Here is a 19,242-nt window from a genome sequence, read left to right on the forward strand (position 1 = left end):
CATTTTAATTTGAGGTTTTCCTAAAAAATGTTGCATCTTTTGCATCCTGTATAGCACAGTTAACCTATCTGGCTGCTAGCAGAGCTTTTATCCCTTCTCTTTGCCTTAAAAAGAAAAAAGGAATTTTACTCTACAGATAGGAAAATTCATATATGTAAATGTAACCAAACTATTGAGACTCATTTACATTTTGCTCATAGCAAAATCTTCCTACTTTTCACAACATCGAACTGTTAAAGATGACCATCATGCTCAAATTGACAATTGCATTTCAGAAAAAAACTTTATTCCCTGACTTATAAGATAATAATGCCATGTGTTTATTGCAAAGATATTATGCATTGATAGAGCATCCTCTGCCCTGATCTTTAAAAAAACCTCCAGAAAATAAAAACCTTGCCAAGCTATCCAAGATCATCCCTAACTGTTCACCTGAATAGACAGACAGCTGGGACAGGTCCACCCGTGTGACTCCACTGGACAACTTTTCTGAATTCCCTAAACAAAATATTTTAAGTGGCTTAGGATAAAAACTTGGAATTTGAGCTCTTCCATCATGCCAAGAGGTCTTTTACTGCACTGTGGTGGGATGCACTTTCCTAGAATACTCTTATTTTTAATCTTGTTCTCTGCAGCTTAGAGGTTTTGCCATCAAAGAAATGTGCTCTTCAGGTAGAAAGCATTGAAAAGGAGAAATTATGCTGTGAACCATGCGTACATTGAGTGATCTCAACTACATCCCTCTTTCTCATTCCTGAGGATCTCTAGGATCAGCAGAAAGGGATACCTGATATTCATCTCCATTGTCTAGGTTTTATTTGTCCAGCTAGAAACCAAAAAGCATTTCAGACCCAGCAGTCACTGGGGAAGTGAGGAGTGGAGGTGAAATAAGACACCAAGTTGCCCAGACAACACTTGGTAAATGCTCACAATCCTTAGTTACATTTAGTGATTCAGTTATATGTAATGTTTTAAAGCAGGTAATGCCCAGAACTTCAGAAAGCAATTGGTACAGCTGACAGAAAATGCCTCATTAAAGATGTCATATGAAGCTTTACCAATCAAACCTATCCAGGTAAAGAAACTCCCTGGGACAGATAAAGGAGTTTCTTTAAGTGCCATTGGTCAGTTAGAGACCTGTGGGAGGACCTAGCTTTGGCAAAACTGGACACTTGGGAAAGTATCTGAGTATTCGTGTCATGGACAAAAAGTCGCAGGCTCAGCCTTTCCTGGTTCCGCGAGCAGAAACCAGAACCAGAGAGGCTGGGTCCTTAGACTGAAGCTCAGAAAAGTTGTACCCATTGAACTGGATGTGCTTCTGAGCATTTCCATGAATTCTGCAGAGTAGAGCTCATCCCCATGAAGGCCACATGAGCCACAAATGACACAGATATGTCATCTTGACTGCAGAGACAAAGTAGCAGTGTAAGAAACCAGTACCTGCTCTTTCATGTAGAACAGCCTAAGGAGGCAGTTATTAGCATTTGCAGCTACAAAGAGTAAAGTTGATCAACTATTAGTCAGGAGCTCAGATATGATATTGAACTGTTTCATATGAAGTCCAAGAAGTCATTGGAGAGGACACTAAAACAAACCCTTGAAAGGTCAGAAAACTGACCTTTGATGTTAGTGACAAAAAGCTTGCTTCCAACAGCAGATTTGGTGACTTCAGTGTGACTCCCCATCAGAAAGACATTGCAGGATTGGGCCCACGTAAGACACTTTATAAGTTCTTCACTGCTGATGGTGATTATATCTCATCTGAATTATTTTTGCATGCACAAAGAACTTGCCCAATACAAATAAAATGCGAGATCAGCACTCACTTATTATCAAACTTACCCTTTCCCGAGCACGCTGGATCTTCTCTCTGTCATGGCTGAGGTTTTCAAGCATCTCCTGTCCAATCTGCTCTGCATTAAAAAATGAAAATGTAAATCATGAAAAATACAGCTTGTGACTGTAAGGCCTCAAAATGCCAATTCATATTGTAACAACAGCATTAAATACATTTGGTAGCCTAATCACTCCTCCTAAGTGCAAAGAGAAAGACACCATTATACTAAATTTTAGGTTTTTCAAGCAACATAAAACTGAAGGAGCAAACCAAACCAGAAGCTGTTTCCTTGCAATCTCTTGAGGTTGTCTAGGCCTTGGGAATTGATGCTGACCTTTGGTCTGTGAAACAAAGGCAAGAAGACTTTCAGAGCTGCTCTTAGTGCAGGCTGCTCATACTTACTATATATTCCTTAAGCCCCTCCTTGTCTTAGAAAGGAAGGCAGAAAGCCTTTGCTAAACCACCAGCCTTATACGTCTAAAGACACTGAGAACTCATATGAGAGGAAAACCACACTCTGTAACTCTCAGCATTTACCACTGATGCTTAAATCAAAGCTTTTTCAGGCTAAGCCCAGTTACTGGTGTCTGCTTTGCTCCATCATGGACTATTTCTGGCAAGTTCAGAGAAATGCTGTAATCTCCTGGTGTTTTTAATAGTAGACATAGACATTAATTTATAGTCATCACCGTTTGTTTACACAGGGGTTGTTTGCTTCCGCAGCTCACGCTGAACCAAAGGTTGCAAAATTATAGCAGAGAGGCCTCAAGATACGGTACAAAGACAACATGAGATGCCAAAACTTTATTCTTCAAACAGCTTCAGTCAAATGCTTCTCTAACACTGAAATATTAGCAGTAAGTATAGAGAAGAGATTTTAATCTTCAAAGCTCTATAGAAACATTAAGAAACCCTCCCTGTATTTCCCTGAAGGAGAAAAATAAGTTTAATCATTCCCATTTTACAGATGGAGAAAAAGACAGAAGGAGCTGAAGCAGCTGTAGCTTGCCCCAGGACACATAGCACATGTGAGACAACCAGCATTTCTATGCACATTCAGTTAGGTAACTTAACAGGCTTACCAGAGACACTCACCAAAACAGTAAAACTACAAAACCATGACTTTTTTTTCTTTTTATAAAAAACAAAAAACATGCCCTGCTTTTGTTCTGGTAAGTTAGTGGGATCTTAAAATGTCATTATTTGTGGAGCCTCAAGAAAACGAACCATTGAAAATTCACCATTATGTTAGTAAACATGACTATGATTTATTTTTTCTTTAACAGATACAGTCCATTTTCAGGAAACAATCCAAAGCAGAATCATCTCAAACTTTTAAAGTTTGAGACAAGCAATTCTTTTTTTAAAACCCATTTAACACAAGGCACACAGTCTGTCGGATAAAGTCTAAGGAAATTCATTACATATATATTTCTCTATCAGTTGCCAAGTACAGTACAAGTAAGATAAATATTTCCTCTGACCACAAATTGACATCCTCATTATACTATCTTGTCCCTCTTGGCTTGCTGCTCTTTACTTTTAGCTGTATATACAATGCCTCCCAAAGGTGAAATGTGGTAAGATACATGGTTATGGAGTTAAAAAGGCTGCACGGTGCAGTACATCTACAGGAATGGCAGCCTAAAAAAGCGATTCAAGAGAGCTTTGCCTATGTTTGCATGTCAAAGGACTTACTGGATGAAACTATACTGAGCTTTTCCTCATCAAAGCACTCAACATACTGTAATACACAAACAGATACATGTGTTCAATGTAATCCAGGGGAGGAAAAAACAAAGCAAAATCTCTTTAAAAGAGAAGGAAAAAAATCAACAAATTACTAACCTAGTAACATGAGGTGAAACGATAATAAGCGTATTTATTGCTAAAAATTATACGTATGTTTGCAGACATAAAGGAATGTGAGCAGTAGGTTTTCCTTCAAAGGAAAGTATAAAGCAAATGGCTAAAATGGTTTGGTATTTCATGAACAAAGCTCAAAAATATCCTTATAGAAAACAGCTTTATTTTTATTGCACCAATTTTAAGCAAGTTACTGCGGGTTTTTTTCATCTTCTTCCTGTCACTGCCAAGTTCACACTCTTAGCTTTTTATAATGATTGAGTTTATTTTCCAACCATCAATGTGACAGCAGCATCAACTGTAAGTGAGGGTAAAACACCGTCACTTTGACGAATAGTGTATTTTCCTCTCATTGTCGATGACTGAAGACATCAATAAATAAGGAAGGAGAGCATGTCAGCCAGAATATCACAGAATGAATTGTTGATATGACACTTAGGGATTAAACCTTCAGCCATGAAGTTCAACCTAGCAGAGGGGTCTGAGAACTGAGATAGTTGCGTTTCTTCCCAGCAGCCTCTATAGATAAATAATTGGACGGATCATCAATTTTACAGGAGCAGCTTTACTCTACATGCACTTTCGTTGATGATCTTTGGCCTTTTTTGGACTAAAATAACAACATAAGTTGAACAAAGAGACATAACGGAGGTAACATAATCTCACAATAAGTTTGCAAACAAAAAATGACACCTTTATCCTCTTCATATCCTTGTTCTACTCAGAAAATTCACTGATGAGAGTGAAACTTGATTTTTAGCTGGAAGGTCAAGACAGTCAAAAAAAAAAGTTATTAAATAAAGAAAATACAGACTTCTAAATGATATGAAGACATGTCTCCTCACTTCGTTTGCAACTGAAGGTGCCTGGGACTAGGAAAAACGTAACATTAGCCCACAGCACAGCTAATTACAAGCTTGACAGCATTGCTACCTGCTTGCTACCATTTTTCAAGTTTCCCCACAATGCTGATGTTTTCCTGCCAGTTAAAACATTTATCTACATGGCAGATCTGTGCTTTTAGTGCAATGGTGCTGTATAGATCTTTCCAGCCTACTTATAATGCAAGTCATTGATGAAGCTACCACAGTTATGTGAAAAGGTCAGGTTTGTAAGATATACTGTAGTGCAGATGCATGAATTAAGACCAATACACAAACTGAAGGGTGTTGCCTGTTGCAAGTAATGGTGTTATTTCCATAGAATCTTAACAACATCAATTATTTGGGGATTATGCCAACCTTTCAGTCGTTACATACGGACAGTGTTTAGCACAGTGCAGTTCCAAGTCCTACAAAAGACTGAGTGGTGCTGCCTCTTCTAACTGAAATTCCCAAAGAGATGCATAAAATTATGTTCTAAAATTACAGCTAAACTATGAGAAGCAGAAGGGTGAATGCATTTACATCATTATTATCTATGTACTGACAGAGGGCAGGAATATTCAGTATAGCAATTATCTCAGTCTTAAACAATGCTGTGATGGCCAGAAAAAAATAATTCTGAAAAAGTACATAATATTAACAAGCATTAACAAGCCTTAAAGGATGACTGCTAAAATTCACAGCTCTAAATGTATTCTGCCCTAAAGGTGTTTGAACAAGGTATGGGAAATCAGGTTCTTCAGTACCGAGCACTTCAATAATTCCATGTTGTGAGTCCAACACAAAAGGTGCCTGGTTCTATAAGACTGTGTTATCCAAAAAAAAAAAAAAAAATTTCTTATCCTAAAACACTGCAACTAATTAAAAGAATGAATACACTTTCCCCAACTGAAGAAAAAACAATACACTCCCCACCCAAAACCAACAAATGCAAACCTAGCTTCCCCCTTCATATGTGCACAAATTGGCACACGGTTTTCAACTTTTATATTAACATAAACCCAAAAGACAGAGGTCACTTCTAGCAACGTTTTACGCTCCCAAATACTCCCTTTCTTTGGAATTCGCCTGTAACCTATATGCAGTATTTATTTATATGTACAAATCGTAATTATTTAATATATGGTCTACAAAGCTTGGTTTCTAATACCTACACACAAGTCAAGGACACAAATAAGTTGTGCTTGACTGCTTTTTCTTTTACTTTTTTTGCCTCCAGCCATTTAAGTATTTATTTACTTTATCAGCTAAACTGATTCTGAAAGAGCTTTTTCTAATCACTCAAGTCAATAATACTTTTTCCCTTAAGAATGACTAATATATTTACTCAAGAGATAGGAATGACATGGAATGAGCCTCTCTAGGCTTTTGGATAAACAAACATGCATTTTTATGAATTTTGAAGACAGACTCTCCATTTTTCTTTTCATATGAAAAATAAAATAATCCAACATAATTTATACAGCACCTTTTCTCTCAAAGAGTATCCTGCATATGTGTGTATATATATATATATATATATAAAAAGATATATATATATATGTTTCATAAGAGCAGCAGATATCTTGATATAATTTAAAATATAAAAAAGGCTTAAAACCAACCAAATCACAGAGAGGATGCCTGGAAGTATGATTTGCCCAACCTCATCATATGTACAGTGTATGCATCTGAGCTACGTAAGAAGAGATTGGAAAAGACAAACTAATTTACACTGGGAAAAGCAGATCATGTTAAAAATCAGGATGGCTGTTCTACAGAATCATGAAATACACTAAGAAACTCATTGTGTGTTGGTCAGGGTAGGAATGGAGAACAGTTTCACCCCGAGATCTTCAGCCCTGTCTAGTAGGGTCGTTTAGGGAGTGCAATTGTGTGTTGTCTTTGCACAGAGACATCACATGCTCTGAAGATGTAGTAAAAGCTAAGATTTTTTGAGAACCACACTGACACAGGTCAGGACTTTTTTTTTTCCTAAAAGCCACTCTTTTTTGGACAGGTTAAAAGTTTTGATTTTAGAAGACGAGGATAAATCATCAACAGCAGTTTCTGGGAAAAAAAGCTAGAAAACATTAAATACTAGCTTTTCAGAGGTTTACAAACTTGGAAAATAGATGTTGCAGGAGCTGAAGAATTCAGGGCTGAGTCAAATGCCTTATGCTTCTGACAGCAGAAAGTTAATAAAGAAAGTGATGACATATCTTGAAGTATAAGGACACAGGTAAAAGTCTGATAAATTCCTAAGTTCACAGTTGATATGTACATTAAACAGTCGATATAATTAGAAGCAGAAGGATTTAGATCATTAAAGTTATTAAACAACAAGTACAGGTTAATACAGATAAATGAAGGATAATATAACAGCTATTAGCCAATGGAGAGACAATTTGTAGAGCATTAACAGAACAGTGAAACATGAGAGTTGGCGCTTAGATGCCTCAGGAATCTGTCACGAAGATGTTAATCTGCTTGCTGTTAAGTGGTCACTTAACACAATAAAATAAAAATTAGCTATTTTCTATAGGGACTAGTTGGCCTCTTCAGCAGAAGCTGCACCAGTGGAAAGAGCACTGACAGTCCAGAGCATACACTGAGGACATCCAACACTTCCAGAGCTGTCAGAAGTTCAGTTGCAAGAGAGGATAAAAGAAGTTGCCCAGTCTTATCGTGAAAGCAAATAACATCTAAAGATACCTCCCAAACTGCTAAAGTCCAAGATGCCCACCAAACTAAAAATACAAACATTTTTTTCAAATGAAAAGGTCCCTATAAGCTATAATGGATGTTCAGGAAATTATTTTCATTGGCCAAGAGCAAAAGGGGTCCGTTGATACTGAGGTTGGGGAAACCAGAAAGAAAAACATCCAGAACACCTAATCAAAATCCACTCTTTGTGCTTTGTTCAAAATAAGGAAGAAAAGATATTTGAGGAAGGTGTGACATGCTTTTAAGAAGAAACTGGGAGCATTTCATAACCAACACCTCCCATGGTCCAAACCTACTTTGTCCTTCCCCAGGAAAAAAAAAGGCAGATGAATGAGAAGAAAATAGTAAAAAGAAAAGAGAAAGATGATATATGACAGACCTAGTAACTGCACCTCCAGTTGCCTTTTCTATTTCTAAAGTTTCGTGCTTTTTCTGAAATCCTAACTTACATCAATCTCCTGGTAAAAAAACTACTCATTTCTCACTAACTGATGTATTTTTTCTGTCTACTCCCATCACCCATCTAGCTGAGCTCCCTTACTAACATCCTCACAGCAACATTCACAGGAGGTGGCAGACTTTGATTCTGCTGAGCACTTGTCTACATTGAAGTCCAGCCATTGTTCCAGCCATGCCCCAGCTTGGCAGTGCTCATCTGCTCCAAATTCCTCCCATCACATCTTCCTCCTCTACCCCTTTCCTTCAAATAAGTTCTAAGGCAAAAAGAAATCCTTCCTTAGTGCATCGATAAGTAAACAACTTGCTACCCCCTTTTCAATCACTTATGTTCGTGAAATTGGGAACCAACTCTCAGTACCTTCTTTTCCTACTACTATTAAAGTGCTGCCAGGATGGAAGAAGTCCCTGCTCACTCTGAGCTTGGTGCAAGGAATGGATGCTGCTTCATTACAGTACTGCCAATCTTGAACTTGTCTGAAAGCTATTTAGCAGGGTGGAGTATTAACAATCCTGATTGCATCTAAATTAAGTTGCAGAAACATATCCTCTAAAATTTGAGCCACAAACCATCGCTTAATTAAACCTATGACTCCAAACAGCACCGAGATGACTCAACAGTGATCTTTGGTTCATCTAAAGCTGGATTCATAATCATCATTTAATCAAAAATGCTCCACCACCTACCAAGTTTTCTGTACACTTAGAGCAGTGCAAATAATTACTCTGGACCCCACAGCACTGGTTATTTCAAACACTTAAAATGTGCAGGAAGAGAGTTGGCAACTTAAACTCCTGCATTTAGCAGCTCGAGGCTCGTAAAGTTGGCCCTGCTTCTAGAGTTGATTTGCTCTTAAAGCAGTAAGTGCTCTTCAAGACACAGAGGTGAGCAGAAAATAGATGAGACAGAATAGCAGAGCCAAACAGTGAACAGAAAGAAAAAAAAGTCACATTAGTTTTTCAAAAGAGAAGAAAATGTTTTGAAATATGTTTTAAAATTCAAGAGTGGAGCAAGAGGGGTTTTTTTCAATCTTATTTGACTACACAAAACAACAGTCTATGACATTCAAGCAGTAAAATGACGAAGAACAAAGTCTGCTAGTTATATCTGTAAGCACTGGAACTATTTATTTATTTATTTTTTAACTGATTCTTCACAACCCATTTATGTAGCTTGAACTTATGAATAGGAACAAGGTTTTTTTTCAGTATCTCAGCTTCTGGACATCAGAAGACCTATGAGAACAGTATATGCTTCAGCTGTTTCAATCTGAGAAATTGCTCCTTAGAGCAAAAAGCAAAGTCAACAACAGAAAATAAATCCACAGCCATTTGGGTTTGCTCATGTTTCCCCCAACCTGATGTACCAGGTTTATTCTGAATCTACAGACTGATTTGAAAGTCAGGGATGTTGGCAACACAAGCAAGAAATCTATGCTTGTTTGATTTTTAATACTTCCATGGAGCTAAAGAGTGTTTTAACCTTTCTTGCCCTGTTCAGAAATCCATTTTAAATGTGAATGGAATTACCTCCTCCTGTATTCATATTCATATTTAAACAATGAAAATTAGAAATAAAATAGCATCCAGACATTAGAAAAATAAAACAAACAACACCCTAGAAGATGATAAGAAATAATGCTTAAAATCATTGACCAAAAGGTGTAGCAGTCTGTGAAAAAATAAAGTATTCTGTAAACAGTGTGTGTATATATATATATACATATATATACACACATATATATATATATATATATAAACTTTCTTAAACATTGGAAAGACCACAAAGCAGGTGAACAGCCCAGCAACCTCGAAGCTGGCTTCAGTGCAACTCATTCTTTGAATAAGAATTAGCAATGGGTAATCGTGGCATATTTATGAGGCCTTTTGCCTGGTCCTTTTCTCCAGTGAACGCTGTATTATTCATTGCGTGTGCCCTGACCCCAGTGCGCTCCTGTTCTGACAAATCATACTTGATTAAGACAAATCTTTATTAGTTAGCTAGTCAACTTCCCCATTTATCATTTGCAAATCCCATTCTCCTTTCTGGGTACAGTAAAAGTAACTGAAACTGAAACCATCTTTCCTCAATATAAAATGAAATGCTTTTTACAGCCAGTAAGTGCAAATAGAAGCATAGAAGTCCAAAATAAATGATAAAACAAAGGTTTAACAGGTATAAATTACAAATGTGGCAAAACTCTAACACAGTAGTGTACCTTAGGCTGAAGAAATATTAATTAGTTCATCCTTTAAATGTTTTTTCATAAACCAAATCTCTCAAAATCTAAATGCCATATAAAAAAACTGTATTGCAAAGTTGGAGGATGAAAGCACCAAGGCTTAAAAAATAACAAGAATGCTGAGGAAAGTTAATGTTCAAGGTTTTTACCAAAACTAAAAAAAGATCTTTTAAAACTTAATCTATAAAAGGAGGAAAAATTAATTCCAAATTACTAATGAAGCTTGTTTCCCTTGAAAATATAATATCTCTCCAAAGAGATGGCAATTTGGAGAGGGAAAACCCCTTTCAAGACAATGTTAATTTGTTCATTGGGCACTTTACAACTAGAAAACCATGTGATGTGCAATGCAGAACAGTTTAGTCATGATTGTAGTTTTGCTAGCAGAGAAGGGTGTTTCTTCTATCAGGACTCTGGCGATCTGAAGTAGCTACTTGGACATGGAAGGACAAGGGACAGAGGGAAAGGACAGTCTGTAGCTTATTGGCCTGGCTTTGGTTCAAGTTCCAGTTTTAACCCAGAATTTTATCCTGGCCTCTGGAGGGTTCTCTAGGAAATGCTCACTTGGCTGTATTTTTGTTTGGCAATGAAGTTTAGCAGGTTGTGTATTTTATTATATTTTGAGTCTTGGTTTTCTACAGAATGATATTTATATCCATCAATTAGAATCTGTGTTCACTTGAAATATACAATAATTTAAAAACCTGCACCTAAAGGACAAAACGTCAAGATAAACATCTCTGTGCTCCTTACACAGCACACTTCTTAAAACCTCCAGTCTTCCTCCACTTACACCTTTCCATCTCAAGACATTTTTGGGTTTTTTTGTTGTTTTTTTTTTTTTTTACCCTGCAGGATCAATGCAGCTATGGATTCTGCTTTTTCACACACATGAGCTAAGTGCTAGTTATTTCCATCTGCAATGTTGCCTTTGATTACACACAGAGTAATGCTAGGAAAACCACTACCTCCCTAAACCTGCAGTGAGGGTTCAGAGGGAACAATGAAAAATACCCAACGGCCTGGTAAAAAAAGTGTTATCAGGAGGTATATAAGAAGGAAAGAATACAGATTGATTTTAAAATCTAGGCTCAATTTGCAGGCTATGTGTATACACATGCACACACACACACATAAAATGAAAGTCTCTGCTCTTGTACTTGTCAAACAAAGATATTTCTTCTGAAAATTGCTGAGATGGAAATAAAGACCATCCCATAATAGATTTTTTATAGCATTCCTCCGAGCAGACTCATATTTTAAGGATCAAGTTAAGCTCTTCAAATGGTGTTTAAGAGGTAGACTTACACAGGACCTTTATGGCATGTAGGCATGATTTGTTTGTAAGCCATCCCTGTGAGGAAAAATTGCTACAACACCTGATTTTTCAGTGTGTCTAAGATTACAAGTGTGAGTTCTTCTGATGGAGCAACCTAGCAACACTTATCGATACTTTTGGCATCTCTACATTAGACTACCACTATATGGTTTAATTTGGGGAAAACCTGGAGATTTCTAGAAACAAACTGCTCCAGAACAGAGCACTTTACTGCATGAGGCAGCAGCTTCTGCGTGGATTCTCCCAAAGCAGCTGCCAGGAGTGCCATCCCAGCTACTGGACATGGTCTTTAAGTCCCCGATGATTTGAGTCAGGGTTACCAGAGTCTCTGCTTCTCACTGTTGGGTGCTACTTGAATTGCAGTCAGCACAGATTTGTGCACTGGAGGTGCCATGAAGAAGTGCTGGCAGCAGAAGAGTCTCTGTGGGGATGGCCCAAGTTTGGATGACATCTCCTCTCTCTCCTGGTCTGTCAGTCTGCAGACATGTCAGCATGCAGGACATGCTTCCAAAGGCATCAGGTGGTCTGCTCTGGGATGTCATTAACAAATTCGTAGGACTCACTGACAGGCCACTGTTAACATTTATTTGCGTGAATGGTCTATATGCTGCAGATTGAAGAAATTGAGTACATTTTTCTTTGCTGTACCTTATTTCTTAATTTCTAGAGGACCAATATGAACAAAATAGTACTCAGAGCAGCCCCTAGCCCACACAGTAAAGAGACAAGTACCTGGATTTTCTGTCATGCTCAAAGATCAAGCACACGGGGAGGCAAGGTCAGATCTGGGAAAGAACGCTGGACTGCTGGGTTCTGTATTTGAAATGAAAGTCATACCACCTGCGGGCAGGTACCATCCAGCCCACCGTCCCCACTCATGTTACAGACCTGAGCGCACAGCCATTTTCACATTTTAGTGCTGTTTTGGATGCCATAAAAAAATAAATAAATTGATCTTCCTGAAATTTCTTCAAGCAATCTTTAATGTTGCAAGATGGAATTTGAGAGAACAGAATTCTGCTACTGGCTCAGACACTTCTGTACCCCTGATAAATATTTGTGCCTATTTCCCTGTTTCTAATATGGGTGTGAAGGAACCCACATTGGTCAAATACAGTACGTAACATTAAAAGGATTGTATTTCTATGGAAGGCATTTAAATACTGCATTTAGCTTCTTACATATTCATTTTCGTTACGACCACCACTTTTAATACCATTTTAATTGAAAAAAACATTGGAAATTATTTTTAAAATGAAATCTGAAGTGGTCCACTCTCCTCCACTACAGGACACTATATTTATTCTCATAAAGTGTTTTTAGATTATTTGAGGCCCAAAATATAATTATCTCATGATCTACTGAATCGGTAAATTATTGCAGTAAGACAATTTAATGCAAACACCCAGTTTACAAACATAACTTTGCTGGAAATTCTCAAGAAGTGTTAAACCGATGTCAGTGTCTCAGTAATTTCGCAGTTTAAAAACAGTTAGAAATGTAATGACTACACTGCACTTGATTAAAGCATTTACAGCTCTAATCAAAAACTGACAGCAAGATCAAAGATGTTAACTTAAATCTCTCTTCTAATTATGTTTAAAATGCCACACCTCAGGCCTGTCTCTCCTCTTCTTTTTCAAACCAAATTCTGCTTAAGAAAGATCTAACACTTCTTAACAGTTCATTATCCAATAAAACTATTCAAAGCTTAAAAGCAATCTACACAATTAGTCAGGACCTCAGGGAGTCCACCGGTAGTCTTTATTACAGGGCTTCATATTAAAACACCTTAATTATATTTGTCAAATGGATTTCATTAAAACCCATCGTCACTTTAATTTTCATATTTTGACAGTGCTGGCATAGCATTATTACCACCTGCCAAGCTATGAACTACAACAAAATTATCAAATTCCTTCAAATACTAAGCAGTTTCTTTTTGTACCTGACCAATGATTTCCTTCTTTTTGGTGAATGCACCATAATTAAGAGGAATAATTAAAATTCCATATTCAAGCAGCACACATGCAAGCTAAACATACAGTGTATCTGTTGCAGGTGTGTAAACAAGAACCTATATGGACACCTGGTTGCCAGGAGCACATAATACAAAGGTAGGACACATATACTGAAGTGCTTCTGAATAATAAAGCCACGACATCAAACAGAATGCACTATTATTTAATCAAATGACAACCATGATGACTTGAAAGCAGAGGACATTTTAACTTCTACTCATTATTCTGTCATTTCGACACAACAGATCTGGGGATTATGACCATACGCTGCAACCACAGTTTTATTTTAGATTTAATCCATGGAGGTTCCACTTGACTTTACACAATCACATTGAAATATAATTAAAACAAAATTGTTCATCCTCTCTACGTACAGTCAGTACTGTGACAAGGGCTTCTGATATTTATTATATATTTCCAATGCAGGACATATCAATTGTTGTTTGGTTTTTTTCTTAATACTCAATGCCACAGCAATTAACAACTTTAGATAATTACCAATAATATAAAAGGTAGGTACCAGCATCTGTCATGCAGCACAGTTTGGGCTGTTAACGTCATTCTGGATATAGAAATAAATTATTTCCTCATTTTTGTTATCTGAAATACTGTACAGAAAACTGAAACAATTTACTATTATTGTGCTTATATTTACTGAGCTAAATTCAAGCCTGATTAACTCCATGTTCTTCATCTCATGTGTATGAGATGACTTTGGCCCACAACAGATATAACAATGGCATGCAGATTGCAATGGGGAAAAGAACAGAGAATTTTCCTTTCTTTCATACAATCATAGCAAGAAATAAGAAATTAAGAGGTTTCTGCCATATGTCTAACACACTTCACTGCTTTGTACAAAGGTCTCAAGAGTAATGATCTCTGTGTGTTATGAATATTTTAAGACTTATTAAATGTTCTTGGATTATTGTGGGTAAATCTATGAGATTCTAAAGAACCAGTTTAAGTGACAATCAAATATTATTCCTACTTAAGGTAAAATAAAAATTTAATAATTATTTAATGTATTATCAAGGAGGACAGCTTCAACCTCTTTCACACCATATCACAAGTTTTAGCAAAGGAATTGCTGAAGATGTGCTGGGGTTTATTTTATTTAATTTCTATTTTATTTCTTTTCATTGCTTCAATTGCTTTTGAATTACAAAGAAATAAATCAGAGTACTTATATGCAAGGGACTATGAGTTGATCACAGATCTCTTGTTTGATTTTTTGGCAAGTCACCTTATTTCTTTTATCCTATTTACTCTGTCTGTAAAACAGGGTAAATAATGTTTCTACTAGAATTCCACTGAAACAAGCAAATGCCCACATACTGCTTAGCTTCTGTTATCAGGACATCTTACAGCAAATAATCAGAATTTTTTGGTGCCTCTCATGCAACTTCAAAATATCACAACAACCTTGGGTGCATTTGGGGGTTCCTCTTAGAAACCCATTAACAAGAAGATAATTTAGGAGATAAATAGTGTTTTGAAAACTATCCCAGCCCAAACCTGAGTGTAGGCTTGCTTCTACCGATCTGGTGAGAGCCAGCTCCTCCAGCCCCACACAAGGATGGATGGAGGGATAGAGAAACTTCCCAGATAAAGAGCTCACATCTGCCTTTGACAAAACTGGTCATGCTTTCCCTCTTGAAACCTCCTCCTCCCTCTGCACCCAGGATCCTGCCCTCTCTGTGAGGGCTGTGTAAAGCTCTGGCTTTGGTTCCTTTCCTCCCTATAGATCTGCAGTTGATTTACAGCTGGAAAATCTCATGCACCAACTCAGTTACTATTTAATAAGTGACAGATTTCTCTCTCTGGTACACTGCCATTTCCTCTCCCATCTTTCTCATTGCTTAGCCTTCAACTCAAATTCAACACAACACAGCAGTTCCTTGTCCCCCAACATGTCTCCACACCATCTATTCTCATGACAGGCAACACAATCATCTTCTTTTCCACCCACCCTCAACATCTTTTTTTACTCAGTTCTTTTTTTTTCAGTTCTCATTTTTGGGCAAGCTGTCCAATTCTTTCTGCATGACATCAATAGGAAACTGACTGGTCCCAGCCATTCCCCTTCCTAAAACTCTCTTTTAAGCTTCACCCTTTCTTAGTATTATCACACACTTTTTTTTTAGCGTGGCAAAAAATCTACATACCACCTACAGTAATGTAGCAACGCTGCTACAAACACTGTTTTTTTAGCATCATACTGGTCTTTTTCTTTCATGCCACTGCCTCTCCTCAGTTCAGCGTGTTAAACAATAGCTACATTCCTTCTGTAGCCAATCCCTTCATGGTCTGACTTCTCCCATTTGCTATCAGCATATTAATTCCTCTCTCAGCTCAGATCTATCTTTCACTTGTTAAATTTTTACTCAAGCATTTCTGCGCTTTCTCCCACGTTGCCACAACTGAAAGGAGCTGAGCATAAGCAACTCATCACCTCGTCCCATTCCTGCAATCTCTGATATGGCTCCTCTTGTCCATTGATACACTAGTAACAATAATTTCTTCACAGTCCATGGAAATCTCAGGCACAAGCATGAACCTTTGTGTTAGCTGAATTTCTAAATGTCTAGTCCCAGAATGGAAAAGCAATAGCACAAAATGTGAGCACACGTGGGTACTATCCACAAGGGAGGAGGAAGGTACTGTAAGAAATAAGTTAGCACCACTTGTCTTCACTGTTTCAGTGCAGGTGTGACATAGGGATTTACAATGTACACTGCATTACTGTCATATTTTACCTTCCTACAGCAAACACTAACCCTCACAAGCTATCAGCAAATACAATGTAAATCTTGTTGTCATGAGTGAATAATTTATTAAATTGATACTATTACTAATAATTATAGAAGATGTGCCTGTTTTTCACTCCTGACAAACAGGAAGCCAGCCATGTTTCTCATTTCAGCTACAATACACAAGGAACAATTCAAAGTGATGCTCGTCCCTGGCTGGCACGTATTCTTTACCATTTGAAGTTTATTTGATACAAATGAGGGTCTACAGAACCCCGCTGACATGAAGTCACAAAGAGCATATACATTTATGAATACTGCATTTACTGCACTTTGTATGCAATGTTTGTTAGGTCTCGGGGCTGAAATCACAGCTCTCAATCTATCTTGAAGATGTTAAGGATGCGTTGTGAGCTTTTGCTTTCTCTCCTTCTGCCCCCCCCAAACAAAACACCACTATAGCCTTCATGGTTTTAATTATTAAGTTTATATTTTCCATTTTATCTTGAATCCCATAATGGAAACAACCTGCTTTTTCTCTCTCTCCTTGTTTCCTTGTTTCTTTCTTTCCTTTTTTTTTTTTTTCTTTTTTGGTAATAGTATATGCTCTTGATGTAGGAAGGAAATGTGAAGACAGAACAATCCAGCTGGATTAGACATTTTTGAAACCTACTGCCAACAGTGAGTTGTCAAAGCCAGCAATCAAATGTAACCCTGGCAAAAAAGAATGGAGACTGCTGTGAGGAGATTTACTTAGAAGAAACTCTCAAATAGTGCTTTTATGTCCTGATTCTCCTCCCCTGCACCAGTTTTATACCTGCTTGTTGTCCCCCCCACTTCCTTGAAGTTACACCTGGTTTACAGTCTGTGGTAGGAATACTTTCTCTATTCCAGTATTAACTATTGAATTTCTACAGCCCCAGTGCAGAACACCTGGACAAATAATTATTGTTCTCCTTCTAAATCTTAAAATCTATGAAAATGTGGGGTAGCTATTAATAGATACATCTCTATAATATGCTTAGGAGTAAAAATTCTTATTACTAGTTTTTTTCAGCTCAGAAGCTGACAAAAGAAGGATGTAACTAACTTAAAATCAGAAGGAAGGGCAAGAATTCACCACTTCTGACCTTAATCCTACTTTTCTACAAGACCATCGTTGTGCTTTATATTACAGCTTTTCACTGGAAAGCTGTTAATAAACATCAGGAAAACTTGATAATAAGCACCATTAAAATTAAAAGACATGAGAAGATAGTTTGCTGTGGCAATGGAAAGGAAAACAAGACAATAGTTAAGGAATTGACTAGAATATGAGCACAATGTAGGGAGTGAATCTGGATATTGAAGAACAGGGTCTCAAACAATCAGTAGGAGAAAACCAAAGACTAAGACTGTGTACTGGACTAATTATTACAGCAGCAAGATCTTTACATTGTACAAAAAAGCCATTCCAAAGAGGAATGACTACAGAACAGGAGGGTAAAATCTGCATTTTGGTCATATCCAGGCTACCAAATGTCCAAGAGTCTCTCTCCACTATAAAATGAAAGTAATGCTACTTAATTATTTTCTAGCAATGGCATGAAGATTTATTGATTAATACCAATTTTTAAGCTTTTAAGAACCCTCTGATTCATGTAGAGTCTGAATTATAATACAACAGTCGAGGAAAACATAGGATTACAAGACTGTCTAATTTTTGTCATAGGTGTATGTTTTCTGCGGAAGAGAAAATCAACTTTAAGACTGGGACATGAGGAGCTACAGAAACCACTGTAGGTCTAAATCCTAGAAAAACTTACTAATAGTCAGTTGAACAGTTCAGTTTCACAGTTTGGGATTTGAAAAGTCAGTACCACCTTAAATTTTAACCAGAAGAGAAAATTTATAGAATACTGGCTACTTTCCCTCATTTAAATTGATCAGCCATTCCAGTTAACAACCTTCCCACACCATAGAAATAAATAAAGAATGCTGTATCCATTCTAATTTAAAAACTCTTATAGTCATTAAAAACATAGTTGATTTAGTCAGAAGTTCCATCTATTATGTGCTGTAATGATTTAATAGTGCCAATTAGATCTATAGTATTCCTAGAAATGGAGGAGTTGCAGCTGGAGCTCTGCAGACCAGTCAAACAATTTTCAAAGGATATTCAGAGGTCTGCACCACTCTATTCTAGGTAGAAGATTAAATTGTAAAGGAAAAATGAAGCAGGATTTCAAAACAAGTATTCCAATACGACAAATAACTGTTCTTCCTGGGCTTTGCTTTTGTAGAAAAGAGAAGTATTTCACCCTCCTATTCCATAAGTAGTTGGAAATACTCTGCATATTTTAATAATGACATCAAGTAACTTCCTAATTCAAGATACTTTAGCCAGCCATGTGTCCTAGTGAGAGACAATGCATCAGCCCTTTAAAGTATCTACAATACAGAATATGTTCCTTGATAATGTCATTAAGCCATGATGACATGTAGCAAGCAATTGCTGGCAAAGGTCAATAACCTGATCCATTTATACAACGAATGCCTGTTAAAACAGTGTTTAAAGAACAATCAAATGATTGATGACCATAAGCTCTATGTTGGCCATGATGTGCTGCATGAACATACAGCATGTTCTGCAAGCACTATACGTACCTCTACTGCTATGGGGTGGCTGGGGGGAAAACTGTGTTCTGCCAAAAAAAAACCCAAATCAAAATGTTTAAACAAAAATGCTGACAACAATAATTGAGTAAATAGAGGTCTGAATATGAATTCGTTAGCACTGGGCAGTAAAAACAAGCAGGGATTCTGATCTAATTGAATACAGCTCAGTTTGAAATGAAGGCAAAACAGACTGTGAGCACCCTCTCAGCTCCATGTCACAGACTGTGGAAAAAAAAAAAAAGTGACCATCCCACAGATATCTTATCACTGATTTTAAAAATTGTTAATTTTCAATTCAAACTGATGCATTAAAATGCAGTTTCATGTGATGCACATTTGAATCTTGCCAGCTCAAAAGCCTTTGTCAAAATTCACAGGTCCAATTTGCTGTGTTATGTTAAAAAGGGGGAGAGGGATCATTTCCAAAATATTTTTGTTGTTTTAATTTGTCAGCAACAAGCATTCTGTCCACAGAGTGC

General features: G+C 37.1%; 1 protein-coding gene across 4 annotated transcripts in view; it reads right to left on the reverse strand.

Annotated features, from left to right (window-relative positions):
• VTI1A (vesicle transport through interaction with t-SNAREs 1A) overlaps positions 1-19,242 on the reverse strand; it is a 273,846-nt gene that overhangs the window by 111,129 nt on the left and 143,475 nt on the right. For all 4 annotated transcript variants that reach the window (XM_027750092.2, XM_027750091.2, XM_027750095.2 and 1 more), the window contains one exon: positions 1,843-1,913. In XM_027750092.2, coding sequence (XP_027605893.1) covers positions 1,843-1,913 — 71 coding nt within the window. The remainder of the gene's footprint in view (positions 1-1,842; positions 1,914-19,242) is intronic.

Source organism: Pipra filicauda, unplaced genomic scaffold, assembly GCF_003945595.2.
Source record: "Pipra filicauda isolate LSUMZ 115617 unplaced genomic scaffold, ASM394559v2 scaffold213_size2393758_pilon, whole genome shotgun sequence".
Taxonomy (NCBI): domain Eukaryota; kingdom Metazoa; phylum Chordata; class Aves; order Passeriformes; family Pipridae; genus Pipra; species Pipra filicauda.